At 49.2% G+C, this 13,564-nt stretch overlaps 2 protein-coding genes across 10 annotated transcripts in view; both read left to right on the top strand.

Annotated features, from left to right (window-relative positions):
* Positions 1–10,076: 10,076 nt before the first annotated feature.
* On the top strand, positions 10,077–10,442 carry LOC121848550 (lysine-rich arabinogalactan protein 19-like; the record flags this gene model as incomplete). The annotated part of the gene is made up of 2 exons (XM_042333158.1): positions 10,077–10,130; positions 10,398–10,442. Coding segments are annotated over 2 exons (99 nt in total), but the record flags the coding sequence as incomplete, so codon positions are not given.
* A 454-nt stretch (positions 10,443–10,896) lies between these two features.
* LOC103187627 (serine/threonine-protein kinase MRCK alpha) overlaps positions 10,897–13,564 on the top strand; it is a 237,968-nt gene continuing 235,300 nt past the window's right edge. For 8 of the 9 annotated variants that reach the window (XM_042332762.1, XM_042332765.1, XM_042332766.1 and 5 more), the window contains exon 1: positions 11,527–11,822. In XM_042332762.1, coding sequence (XP_042188696.1) covers positions 11,648–11,822 — 175 coding nt within the window. In that variant the 5' untranslated portion in view covers positions 11,527–11,647. Of the gene's footprint in view, positions 10,995–11,526; positions 11,823–13,564 lie in introns of those variants that run through there. The other variant, XM_042332763.1, reaches the window with a different exon arrangement.

Genomic DNA, 13,564 nt, shown 5'->3' on the forward strand with positions numbered 1-13,564 from the left:
TTTGTGGTCCTGATTTAGTATCTTATTTCCTGAAATGTATGATCATTCCTGATGCTCTCTTACCTACAATTTTAAACATACATTTTCCAACTTGTTTGCTATGCACCAGAAGCCCTAATTCCACTTCATCCTAGTTTGCAAAAACCAAGCGAAAAGACCTGTGTTTGATTCCCAGGCAGGGCAAAACGTTAGACAAGTTTCTTTACTCCACACGCCTCTGTTTACCCAGCAGTAAGAAGGAACCCAATTGTTAGTTGATTGGCGGATTGTTTTTGCGGGGATAATAATCCCTTAAAAAAGCTACTAATAATTTGGCCATCCAAATCAATCCCACTTGCAAGTAGTTAATGGTGCTTGTCCAACCAGCTAGGCTTACCCTACTCATTTATGCTTTGGCTTGCAGTATTAGCAGGAGCGCCTGTTCATTCACCCTGCGACTTTTATGTTCTACCAGCAGATGTCACTACATCACCACTGTCTCCAATTGAGTCAAGGTTATAGATTCATAGAATTATACAGCACAGAAGGAGGCCATTTGGCCCATCGTGCCTGTGCTGGCTCTTTGAAAGAGCTGTCCAAATCAATCCCACTGCCCTACTCTCTCCCCATAGCCTTGAAATTTGTCCTCCACATCAATTTTTTTCCTTTTCACTCTGTCAAATCTGGTCATAATTTTGAACACCTCTATTAAATCTCCTCTTAACCTTCTCTGTTCCAAGGATACCAATCCTAGTTTCTCTAATCTCGCCACATAACTCGAGTCCCTCATTCCTGGTACCATCTTGGTAAATCTCCTTTGCACCATCCTTCCTAAAGTGCGGTGCCCAGAATTGAACACAGTACTATAGTTGAGGTCTAACCAATGTTTTATAAAAGTTCATCATAACTTCCTGACTTTTGCATTTTATGCCCCTATTTATAAAGCCGAGTATCCCGTATGCTTTTTTAACAGCTTTATCTCCCAGGTCTCTCTGTTTCTTCACCCCCTTTAAGACTGTACCATCTAGCTTATATTGCCTCTTCTTATTCTTCCTCCCAAAATGCATAACTTCACATCTCTCTGCATCAAATTTCACCTGTCACGTGTCTGCCCATTTTAGGAGTCTGTCTAAGTCTTCCTGCAATCTGCTATTATCCTCCTCACTGTTTACTACATTTTCTAGGTTTGTATCATCTGCAAACTTGGAAATTGAACTCCCAAGTCCAGGACATTTATGTAGATTAAAAAGAGCTGTCGTCCTTAAACGACCCCTGGGGAATACCACCATACACTTCTCTCCAGTTAGAAAAACAATCGTTCACCACCACTCTCTGCTTTCTGTCTCCCAGCCAGTTCTATAACCATGCTGTAACTGTCCTGTATGCTTCAATTTTGCTAATAAGTCTATTATGTGGCACTTTATCAAACGCCTTTTGAAAATCCATATAAACTACATCAACTGCACTACTTTAATCCACCCTCTCCATTGCTTCATCAAAAAACTCAAGTTTGTCAGACATGATTTGCCTTTAACAGGTTCTGCAGTGAATGTCAGTGTGAACCTTGGCATCTTGCTTGACCCTCAACTGTCCCTTCTATCTCACATCTGTGCCATAACCCGCTCTGGCTTCCCCCACCTCTGCAACATCACCCGGCTCCGCCACTGCCTCTTCCCTCAGGCCACTGAAACCCTCATCCTGCATTTATCACATCTAAGCTCAACTATGCCAACTCCCTGCTTGTCAGCCTCTCCAATTCTTCACTCCACAAGCTGCAGATAATCCAGACTATGCAACTCCGACACCGGATTCCGTGGCCCAATCACCCCCACTCTCGCCCGGCTCCATGGGCTCCCTCAGAGGATAAAGTTCAAAATCCTCATCCTAACCTTTCAACACCCTCCACGGCCTTGCTCCTTCCTACCTCTGTGACCTGCTAACCCTATATCAATCTGTCCACTCCCTCCACTCAGCAGGCTCCGGTTTGCTCCACCCAGCCTTCCCCACCATCGGCGGTCGGGCCTTCAACTCCTCTGCTCCCAACTTTTGGAACTCCATCCCACAGTCCCTTCACTTTGCTTTCCCACTTGCCTCCTTCAAAACACATCTGAAGATCCTCCTGTTCAACCTCAGCTTCAGCCACCCTCCTACCCCTACCCTCCCGGCTCTCCACTAACACCCTGTCAGGTCCAAATCCCTGAGAGTCCTACATAAACAAAATTTGTTGTTGTTGAAAAACATAGCTATAGTAGCAAGTTTACATTTACCCAAGGGGATTATCATGCAGAAATGACACAATTTACATGCTCTGTGCAGTATATCGAGAGTGGAGTCAGGAGAGCGGAGGCCGAGGCCTAGCTGCAGCTATAAAGCCCAGCCGGGTGAGGAGCCACTCAATCGGGAGTGGGGTCAGGAGAGCGAGGGGGAGCAGGTAGGTGATGGGGTGGCACTGATTCACAAAGTCACAGTTAAAACAACAACAATGTCTCTCTCTCCTCGACCCCATCACCACTTCCCTCTGCTGTAGCCTGGGCATCCTTCCCCTGGGCCCATCGTGGCTCCAGGCAGTGGCTGTCCCAGAGCAGCAACCCCAAGTGTCCCTCCGCACAAACCGCCTCCTTAAGGCAAACACAACTTCCCCCTCCCTCATACACACCCTCCACAACTCTCCACTTAGACCACTCTCCACAGCCATTTCTCCTGTACACCCAAAAATCCTCTCCGTATCAATCTCTGCTCCCTCTCCTCCCTCCAGCAAACCCACCCGCATTTCCCTCCAAAATGTCCGTTCCCTCTCAAACAAAGCCCTCACCATCCACGACCTCATCCTGGACGAGCACCTTGACATTCTTGGGCTCACCGAAACCTGGATCTCCCCCAATGACCCCATCCCCCCTAGTGGAAGCCTCCCCTCCAGGTTACACATTCCACCCCCCCCCCGCCACCATCCAAACCAATGTGGCAGTGGGGTGGCCTTCATCTCCAAAGTCTCCCTTGGTCTCATCCCCTATTCCTCTAGCTGCTTTCCCTCCTTCGAGCACCTCACCCTCTTCCATCCCTCTCTCCACTGAAAATCCTCCTGGTCTACTGGCCCCCTAAGCCCCCCGGCTCCTTCCACACAGACATCTCTCTTCCCTGTTCCTCTGCTCCGAATGCCTGCTCATAATGGGTGATTTCAACCTCCACCTTGCAACCTTCAACCTTGCATCACTTCTTTCGACTTCACTGCCCTCCTCTCCTCCCTAAACCTCACCCTTCACATAAATTCACTAACCCACAACCGTGGCCATGCCCTCCACCTCACCCACTGCCTTGACAGTTCCAACCTTAGCATATTGGACAAGGCCATCTCGGACCACTTCCTCATCTCCTTTTCCTCTCACATCCATCTCTTCTCCACCAAGCCCTCAACCATTCTCTACCGACCATGGAAAAGGCTACCCCCTGAGACCTTCAAACGGCCCTCACATCATCAAATATCCTATCCCTCTAGCCTTCTACCTGTGGAGATCCTGAAGCAGCCGTCCAGGTGCTCCATGATCGCCTCTCCTCCACCTTCAACACCTCAGGAGCTGATGAGCGCAAATTTCCTTTAGCTGAACAAGAAGGAAGCCATACTCTTTGGCTCTCCTCAACATCTAAAATCACATGGTTCTCACCTCCTCCACTTATCTGATCTCCCCCTAAAACTCTCTGAACCTGTACGTAACTTAGGCATCAGGTTCGACCCCCCAATTATCCTTCCTCCCCCACATCCGGTCCCTCACCAGCACCGCTTTCTTCAACCTCCAACGCATTTCCCGACTCCGCCAACACCTCACTCCAAAAGCTGCTGAACCCCTGGTCCATAACTTTGTCACCTCTTGGCTGGACTACTCAAATGCCCTCCTCACCGATCTCCCCTCCGCTATCATCCATAAAATCCAGGTCATACAAAACTCTGCCGCCCGCATTCTTACCCGCGCCAAACTCCACTCCTTGATTACACCAGTCCTTGCCAGACTGAACTGGCTGACTGACCCAGAGACGATCAACTTCAAAATCCTCACCCTTGTCTTCAAATCCTTCCACTCCTCTGCACCACCCTACCTCTCTGACCTCCTCTCTCCTCAAATCAGTACCCGTTGCCTTCATTCCACCGGATCTGGCCTCCCCCTTGTCCCCCGAGTCCTCCACTCCCACCCTCAGCGACCGTGCCTTCACCACTACGCCCTGAGGCTCTGGAACTCCCTTCCTCACTCCCTTCACCTCGCCCCTTCTTTTCCTATTTTCAGGTCTCGGCTGAAGACCTTTCTTTTCGACCGCGCCTTTGGTCACCTTCTTCCCCCTCCCCCTGGCTCGGTCCCGGGATCCGTTACTGTGAAGCACTCTGAGACTCCATCCGGCATGGAGGGCGCTATATAAATCTAAGTTGTTGTTGTTATATAGAGCAATCCATGACTTTAGCCCTCACTTGGGAATCCTGTAGCTCAGTGGTTAGAGCACTCGCTTTGCATGTGAGAGACCTGAGTTCAATTCCAGGCAGGGCAAAACCTTGGGCAAGTTTCTTTACTCCACACGCCTAATAATAATCCCTCCCCCAAAAAAATAAAATAAATAAAATTGGTCGTTTTCAATCCATATGACCGTTTGTGGGACATTGCTGTGCGCAATTGACTGCCCGGTTCGCCCACAAACATACAGTCACTTCACTTTACAGTGTGTTCTGTGAAGCGCTTTGGGATGTCCTCCCGACGTGAAAAGAGCTATATCAAATGCAAGGATTATTATTATTAAAGTCAGTTAACTACTCATTTATAGTAATAACAAAAGCATAACATAAGAACTCTGCCATTCCAACACATTATTGTAGTTAATGTAGCAGTAAGTAGGAACCTGCTTGTTAGTCAATTGGCAGATCACTTTTCTGGGGGTAATCATCTCTTAATTTTTTAAAAAAATAATAATAATAATAATTTGGTTATTCAATCCACGATTGTTTGTGGGACACTGTTGTGCGTAATTGGCTACCATGTTTCGCCCACAAAATACAGTCAATTCACTTCACAGCATGTTCTGTGGAGCACTTTGAAACATTTCGAAGACATGATAAGGCACTATATCAAATGTAAGTATTATTATTATTATTATTCCCTGCACCACCGCCCTCTGGCTTCTATCGGTGAGCCAATTACGTATCCATTGTAAGATATTTCCTTCCCACTTTCTTTATTTTCGGTAACAGCCTTTCATGAGGAACTGTATCAAAAGCCTTTCCGAAATTCAGATATTCAGCATCCACTGCCTAAGTCAGCAGAAAAAAATGATTCAAGGATATTCAAAATCAGAGAATGTTTTTAAAAAAGTATTGTTTGAAGATAATATTACAGATTTTAATTTTGGGGCGAGGGTGAGAACATGAGACTCTTATTATTTCCTCTCCCAGCTGAAGGACAAGAGGACACAAATATACAGTGTGGGTGTGATGAGAACCATTTTAGAATGTACACAGTGAAGTATTTTGTTACACAAATGGTTGACTCATGTTGGACTGTTAAGAAACAGCTTGATCGCGCATTGGGAAGATGGTCAGATGGGTATTCCAGAAGGATGAGATCAAACAGGCCAAAGAACCATTGGAGTCCTGTAGCTTGCTGGTTAGAGCACTTGCCTCGCAAGCGAGAGGACCTGGGTTTGATTCCTGGGCAGGGCGAAACATTACGCAAGTTTCCTTACTCCACACACCTCTTTACCAACAGAAAGTAGGAACCTGGTTGTTAGTCAATTGGCAGATCGCTTTTCCAGGGTTAATAATTCCTTAAAAAAATTAATCCACAACTGGTCACTCAATCCATGATTGTTTGTCAGACGCTGCTGCTGCGTTTCGTCCACAAAATAGACAATCACTACACTTTACAGTTTATTCTATGAAGTTTCTCCTCACCTCCCCTGTGTTTCTTTTTAACAACTATTTTAAATCAGTGTCCTCAGGTTACTGATCCACCCAGCATTGGAAATATTGGAAATAGTTTCTCCTTGTTCACCCTATCGAATCCCCTCATAATTTTGATAAGTTTTATTAACCTTCTTAACCTTCTCTGCTCTGAGGAGAATCAGCTTCTCTAGCCTCTCCTGATAACTGAAGTTTCTGATATCTGTGTATACACGCGACCATCCTTAAGAGTATCAACCAGACTGAGAGGGCCACATTATACATACTGCCTACCCATCCCCTCATTAAATGACACAAGTGGCTCCCACATAAGCAGCCAACTCACTCAATGTCTTTATTGTTACTTCACTTTTCACATATATTGGGCCTAGACTCACTGTCCAGCTAGCATTTTTGTACATGTTTTCAAACAGTTTGTTTTCAAACAGCTTCTCTCATCACACAAAAGTATCTGTTCACTTGGACAAGTACCACTTTGCTTCTGTCCTCTAAGCTCTTAAAAATAACGTGCAAACTATGGAGTTACTCAATGTGGCCCTGCATTTTAGTCCACAAAAATTTTTCTTGTTGGCACGTTCATCTGACCCTGTGATAAACCGCAATGCTGATCTGTAATGGGAATCTCACTGTCAAGACTTGCCCATGAATAAGAGAGTGGGATGCAATCTATTACAGGCACACTTCAGATCATGAAAAGCATATCTCCATGGGTAACAATGGTACCTACAGCTTTGGAAAATTTGCAGTGAGAACCTTACAGATTTTCCATTCACATTATCTTTTGATGAATTATTATGTTGTGTATTGTAAACAAGGCTCATTCTGTTTTCCATTTACCTGAGAGGATGATTATTGTAAATCCCAGAATCAATCTTGTTGATCTTTTCTGGCACCCTCTCCAATGCTTCAATATCCTTGACAGCAGAATGTACTCAACTGCACAAAATCGTCCAAATGTGACCTCATCAATGACCTCATCAAGGTTAAAATTGTTGACTTCCAGTCAAATTTCGTCAAGACACACCAATTTACATTTATATAGCACCTTTGATATGAGGATGTCTCATTGTGCTTCATTTAGCCTTTAGCCTGGGTGTGGGGGGAGGGCAACTGAGGAGAAGAGGGGAAAGGAAAGGTGGCCAAAAGTGCAATCAATGAGATAGGTTTTAAGTTGTGTTTTAGGGGTAGGAAGGGAGGGGGAAAAAGGTGAACGGAGTTTCAGAGAGCAAGGACAGAATAGCCAAAAGCTTGCCCAGTGGGATGGTGGAGTGAACAGAAACATGAAACAGGCTGGTGTTTAGACCCTTCTCAAGACCCTCCTCTTTGACTGTGCTTTTGATCACCCTGCTTCCCCCTCTGCCCTCCACCCTCCCCAATCCTGAACCCCAGCTCGGGTCCGAAACTCTGACTGTCCACCGCCTTGGACGTCCTCCCGACGTGAAAGGCGCTGTACAAATGTAATTTTGTTATTGTTTGATGAGTGGAGGGAACAACCAGTTCAATAAAGTAGCAGGAAGTTGATACCTAATATTTGGTTGGTTTTATAGTAGTTTCCAATTATCTAGAAGCCTTTGATGAAAAATCAATAAGCACATGCAAATCCTTTTCCACTTCTGCCATCCATTATTTTTATTGTTTGTTGTTACAAATGGTAACCTTATCATAATATTATTGTTAACTTCTGTTCGAAAATTTCTAAATATTCCAAGGAGTCTAGAATAATATTTACAATTAACCTTTATAATTATTTATCATTATAAATAAATGATCAGAAATGATATTGAAATAAATAATAAACTGTTACAGTGAATAATAAACTAAACTTAATAATAATCCTTGCATTTGATATAGCGCTTTTCACGTCGGGAGGACGTCCCAAAGTGCTTCACAGAACACACTGTAAAGTGAATTGACTATATTTGTGGGCGAACGGGGCAGCCAATTGCGCACAGCAATGTCCCACAAACAGTCATGGATTGAAAATGACCAATTTATTATTGTTTTGTTTTTTTGGAGGGATTATTATTAGGCTCTGTGTGGAGTAAAGAAACTTGCCCAAGGTTTCGCCCTCTGCCTGGAATTGAACCCAAGTCTCTCGCTTGCAAAGCGAGTGCTCTAACCACTGAGCTACAGGACTCCACAACTCACAAACCACAATCAATGTTATTGAAGTTGTTTCTGCCTGCCTACATTCGATCATTAGATTATGGAATCTTGTACTTTAGTGGTTAGAGGACTCGCCTCGCAAGCGAGAGGACCTGCATTCGATTCCATCAGGGCAAAACGTTGGGCAAGTTTCCTTACTCCACATGCCTCGTTTACCCAGCAGTGAGTAGGAAGCCGGTTGTTAAGTCGATTAGCGGATTCGCTTTTCTAGGGGTAATAACCCCTTCAAAAAATAAAAATAATAATTTGGTCACTGCTGTGCACAATTGGCTGCTGTGTTTTGCCCTCAAAATAGTCAATTAGTGAATTATGTGAGGCCCTTTGGGACACCTCGAAGACCCTGCTAATAATAATAATAATAATCCTTGCATTCGATATAGTGCCTTTTCACGTCTTTCAGATGTCTCAAAGCGCTTCACAGAACATACTGTATAGTGGCTGTGTGTTTTGTGGGCGAAGTGCAGCGACCAATTGCATTCAGCAGCGTCGCACAATCAGTCGTGGGTTGAAGTGACCGCATTATTATTTAAATTTAAAACATATATTAAGGACCAGCCGCTGTATGAAGTGTGAGGCCGATCCGCTGCTCCTCCTTCACTGTTTCAGTCTGTGCCCAGCAAGACCTCCCGCGCAGGTGCACTCTGCTCGGACAGCTGCACTCGCGCTTGTTAGGTGGCGGCGGCTCGATGTGCTACTTTCCCACCCGCCATCCTGCCCATCCCCCGCGGCCCGGCCCCCCCTGCAGACCGCCACCCCCCCGGCCCCGCCCTGCAGACCGCCACCCCTCCGGCCCACCCTGTAGCCTGCCATCCCCTCCCGGCCCAGGCCCGCCCTGCAGCCCGCCAACCCCCTCGGCCCCGTCCTGCAGCCCGCCACCACCCGGCCCCGCCCTGCAGCCCACCACCCCCCGGCCCCGGCCTGCAGGCCGCCACCACCACCCGGCCCAGGCCCAGCCTGCAGCTCGCCAACCCCCTCGGCCCTGCTCTGCAGACCACCACTCCCCTCGGCCCCGCCCTGCAGCCCCCCCCAGGCCCGCCCTGCAGCCCCCCACACCACCCCCAAGGCCCCGCCCTGCAGCCCGCCACCCCCCCAGCTCTGCAGCCCCCCCAGCCCCGCCCTGCAGCCCCCCCGGCCCCGCCCTGCAGACCGCCACCCCCCCCGGCCCACCCTGTAGCCTGCCACCCCCCCGGCCCAGGCCCGCCCTGTAGCCCGCCAAACCCTGGCCCCGCCCTGCAGGCCGCCACCCCCTCGGCCCCGCCCTGCAGCCCGCCACCACCCGGCCCCGCCCTGCAGCCCGCCACCCCCGCCCTGCAGCCCCCCAGGCCCACCCTGCAGCCCCCAGGCCCGCCCTGCAGCCCCGCCCTGCAGCCCCACCCAGCAGCCCGCCCTGCAGCCCCCCCACAGCCCCGCCCTGCAGCCCCCCGCAGCCCCGCCCTGCAGCCCCCCCCCCAGCCCTGCAGCCCCCCCAGCCCTGCAGCCCCCCCCAGCCCCGCCCTGCAGCCCCCCCCCAGCCCCGCCCTGCAGCCCCCCCCAGCCCTGCAGCCCCGTCCTGCAGCCCCCCCCAGCCCTGCAGCCCCCCCAGCCCCGCCCTGCAGCCCCCCCAGCCCTGCAGCCCCCCAACCCTGCCCTGCAGCCCCCCCAGCCCCGCCCTGCAGCCCCCCCCAGCCCTGACCTGCAGCCCCCCCAGCCCCCAGACCTGCAAGCCCCCCCCAGCCCTGCAGCCCCCCCCAGCCCCGCCCTGCAGCCCCCCCCACCCCGCCCTGCAGCCCCCCCCCCCCCGCCCTGCAGCCCCCCCCCCGCCCTGCAGCCCCCCCCGCCCTGCAGCCCCCCCCCGCCCTGCAGCCCCCCCCCCCCAGCCCTGCAGCCCCCCCCCCAGCCCTGCCCCCCCCCCCCCCCCCCCCCAGCCCTGCAGCCCCCCCCCCCAGCCCCCCCCCCCCCCCCCCCCAGCCCTGCAGCCCCCCCCCCAGCACCTGCAGCCCCCCCCCAGCCCTGCAGCCCCCCCCCCAGCCCTGCAGCCCCCCCCCCCAGCCCTGCAGCCCCCCCCCCCAGCCCTGCAGCCCCCCCCCCCAGCCCTGCAGCCCCCCCCCAGCCCTGCAGCCCCCCCCCAGCCCTGCAGCCCCCCCCCAGCCCTGCAGCCCCCCCCCCCAGCCCTGCAGCCCCCCCCAGCCCTGCAGCCCCCCCCCCCAGCCCTGCAGCCCCCCCCCCCCAGCCCTGCAGCCCCCCCCCCCAGCCCTGCAGCCCCCCCCCCAGCCCTGCAGCCCCCCCCCCCCAGCCCTGCAGCCCCCCCCCCAGCCCTGCAGCCCCCCCCCCCCAGCCCTGCAGCCCCCCCCCCAGCCCTGCAGCCCCCCCCCCAGCCCTGCAGCCCCCCCCCAGCCCTGCAGCCCCCCCCCAGCCCCGCCCGCTGCGGCGGGTGTTGTTTGGAAACAAAATACCGATTGTAGCCGTTAGTCAGTGAGGGAGTGAAACCTCCGCTTCAGCCTCAATCAGACCCCCCCCCCCCCCCCCGGCGCTGTGCGGCGCTGCGCGGCGCTGCTTAAATCCTTTCCACCAGCATTTCTGCCCCACCCACTGCCCCACCCCCGCATCACAGCGCCCCCCCAATCCCCCCACAGTATCCCTGTACCCCACACAGTATCGTGTATCCCCCTCTATCCCCATATCCCTCCCCTCCAATTTCCCTGTACCCCCCCAGTATCTCTCCCCCGCGCCCCCGGTTTGCTCCGCTCGACGCTGGCGTCGCCTCCTCGCACTGTGTCCTCCTAATCCCGCACTCACGCACAGTCCCACCCACCGCCGGGGTCCGCCCGTCAGTCAGTCAGTCAGTCAGTCCGCCCGTTGGGAGTGGCCGCCATGTTTTATTTGAGCGCGGCGGCCGGTGGAGTGGGGCAGAAGGAGAAGAGAGTGTGTGAGAGAAAGAGTGAGTGAGAGAAAGCATTAATAAACAACCAACTACAGGGACCCCCCCTCTCCCCCCGGGCACCGACACCAGCCGCTCCCCAGCACCTCCCCCCCAGCAACACACACACACACACACACACAGAGGATTCCATGAAGGCGAGAGAGAGAGAGAGAGGAAAACACAGCGTCCTGTGAAGGAGAGAACAAAATCTGGGAACCATGATTTTTATTGAATGAAACAAAGTCGACGCGGCTTTCCTGAGGAGAGGTTTTTTTCCTCTCTTCGCCCCTTTTTTTTCTTCCCATCATCTTTACTATTGTTGTGTTTCCCCCCAATGAGAAAATGCAAGTTGTTGCGGTGTAACTGAGGAAACAGGAGATAGAGAGAGAGAGGAGAAGAGGAAGAAAGGCCGAAAAATGCCTTTGCGCTCAATTTGGATGCCTTTCATCGGATTATATTCTCTTACGACGTGGACAAAAATATCCATTTATTGAAAGAAAACCTGCACTTTTTAAAAACCCCTCCTCCCTCGGCTGGTATTTTTAATTTAATTTTTTTTACGCTTTTCCTTTCCCGTCGCATTTTTTTTCAAAAAAGAAGACTATATATTTAAAACCAACAAAAAAACCTTCAAAATTCGTCGGTTTAGGAATCGTCCATAAAACGCCAAGATGTCTGCAGAAGTGCGTTTGAAGAAACTGGAAAAGCTGATTCTGGACGGTCCTCGGAAAAATGGTCAGGCGGTGAGTGTGGAGACCCTACTGGACATCCTCATCTGCCTGTACGATGAATGTAGCAGCTCTCCTATCAGGAGGGAGAAAAACATCACAGAGTTTTTAGAGTGGGGTGAGTCTCTCTCTATATATACAATAAGGTTACATTTGTATAGCGTCTTTCACGTCGGGAGGACGTCCCAAGGCGCTGATATATATATATATATGTGTGTATATATATGTGTGTGTTTTCCTCCTCGATATGCATTTAAAAATTCTCACTTCCACATTTTATTTTTTCCAGTCAAGCTTTGCTTCATGCACCACTGTTTTGTTGCTTTCCAAGCAATTAACCCGGCGATGATAAATCAGTTCATTCAATCTAGAGTTTAGATGTTTGGCCCTTTTTGTGTAGAGCCATTTTTAAAAATATATATTTTTCCCCACCCTAATAGCTAATGTGCTTTACCCTGGGTTACCAAGCAGTGTTAGAAATGAACCAAAATTCCGAACATTGCAAATAAAAATTGAGCAATCATGAAGTCCTTTTCTTCCTTTCTCCCTTTTCGCAGCAGGCCTGCTTACTGTGTGCTCAGATTGTAGCCCTTCTATTTGCTGTACTCTTGTTTTAAAATTCCTAGTACAGAGTGTGTTTTACGAGGATTGGGTCAGTGTGGTTGCTGTGCTCCAGTTAGTCCATTTAAAAAGTATAAATATGTATAGAATGAGTGACTGCAGATTTTTTTTGAAAAAAATCGGATTGCATGGGAATATTGGTTTAATTGATTGATTTCATGTATTTTATTTTGAACACAGATTGTAACTGGAAAGAGGTTGTTTTCCTCTCCCTGCAATAGTAATAATAACGATTTCTTGATTTTGTAATAGGATTAGATTCTTGACGTCTGTTACACAACATAAGATATTCTTGCAGTCTCTTCCTGGAATGCTGCGATTGTGTGCTGTGGTTTCTAATCGTATGGCAATCAAGGGTTAAAATCATTTTTATGCAAGCAAGAACTATTGTAATAATAATAAACCTTCATAATAATCCTTGTATTTGATATAGCGCTTTTTACACCTTCTAGACGTCTCAAAATGCTTCACAGAATATTATAGTTTGTAAAGTGTGGTCTTTATGATTTTTCTTCACAAATAAGATTTTAAAAACTTGTTCAAAATGGTACTGATAAGATTAGCCTATAATGCAGTGAATTCATGTTGGAGCTTAGATTTTTCTTTGGTTTGATGTCCTGCAACCTTTGGGGAGTTGACGAAACCATGTGTTTAAATTTATGTCCTGTTTGCATTTTCGTTTAGATTATAATGTTGTGCAACTCTGTTCCTTTACTTTTCATATCTATTAATTGTCCAGGCGATTAATGAAAATTTGATTGATCCAGATGTTTGTGTAGTATCGTTTGAATGATCTGAAACTTCTAGCTTTGTATTTTAACTTTGTATTTGTGTCTATAATCTATCAAAAGGTAATGAAGCCATGGTGCATACATTTATTGTATTTTAACACATCTGGGTATCTCTTGGGAAGTGTGAGCACACCGATTTGTCACTGTGTGCAATACAGCGGTCACGAATGCTGTCTGTTACTGGTTGGTAATTTGGGAGGCAACTAGTTATTTGATGTAATTGTTTATAACATTTTTGAAATGCTTTGTATTCTGTAATGTGAAGTCGGGAAAAAAATGCCAGTGCCACAAATCATATAAGGATAGCTTATTCTTGGCAAAAATAAAAAAAACTGCTTCTCCCCTCATGACCACCACTTGTGTATAATATTGAATTTAAAGTATCAAGCATATACTTCATCAAAATATAGTTGGGATTGATGCCCTATCTCCATCACATTTACATTGT

Source organism: Callorhinchus milii, unplaced genomic scaffold, assembly GCF_018977255.1.
Source record: "Callorhinchus milii isolate IMCB2004 unplaced genomic scaffold, IMCB_Cmil_1.0 Scaffold3, whole genome shotgun sequence".
NCBI classification, from domain to species: Eukaryota; Metazoa; Chordata; class Chondrichthyes; order Chimaeriformes; family Callorhinchidae; genus Callorhinchus; species Callorhinchus milii.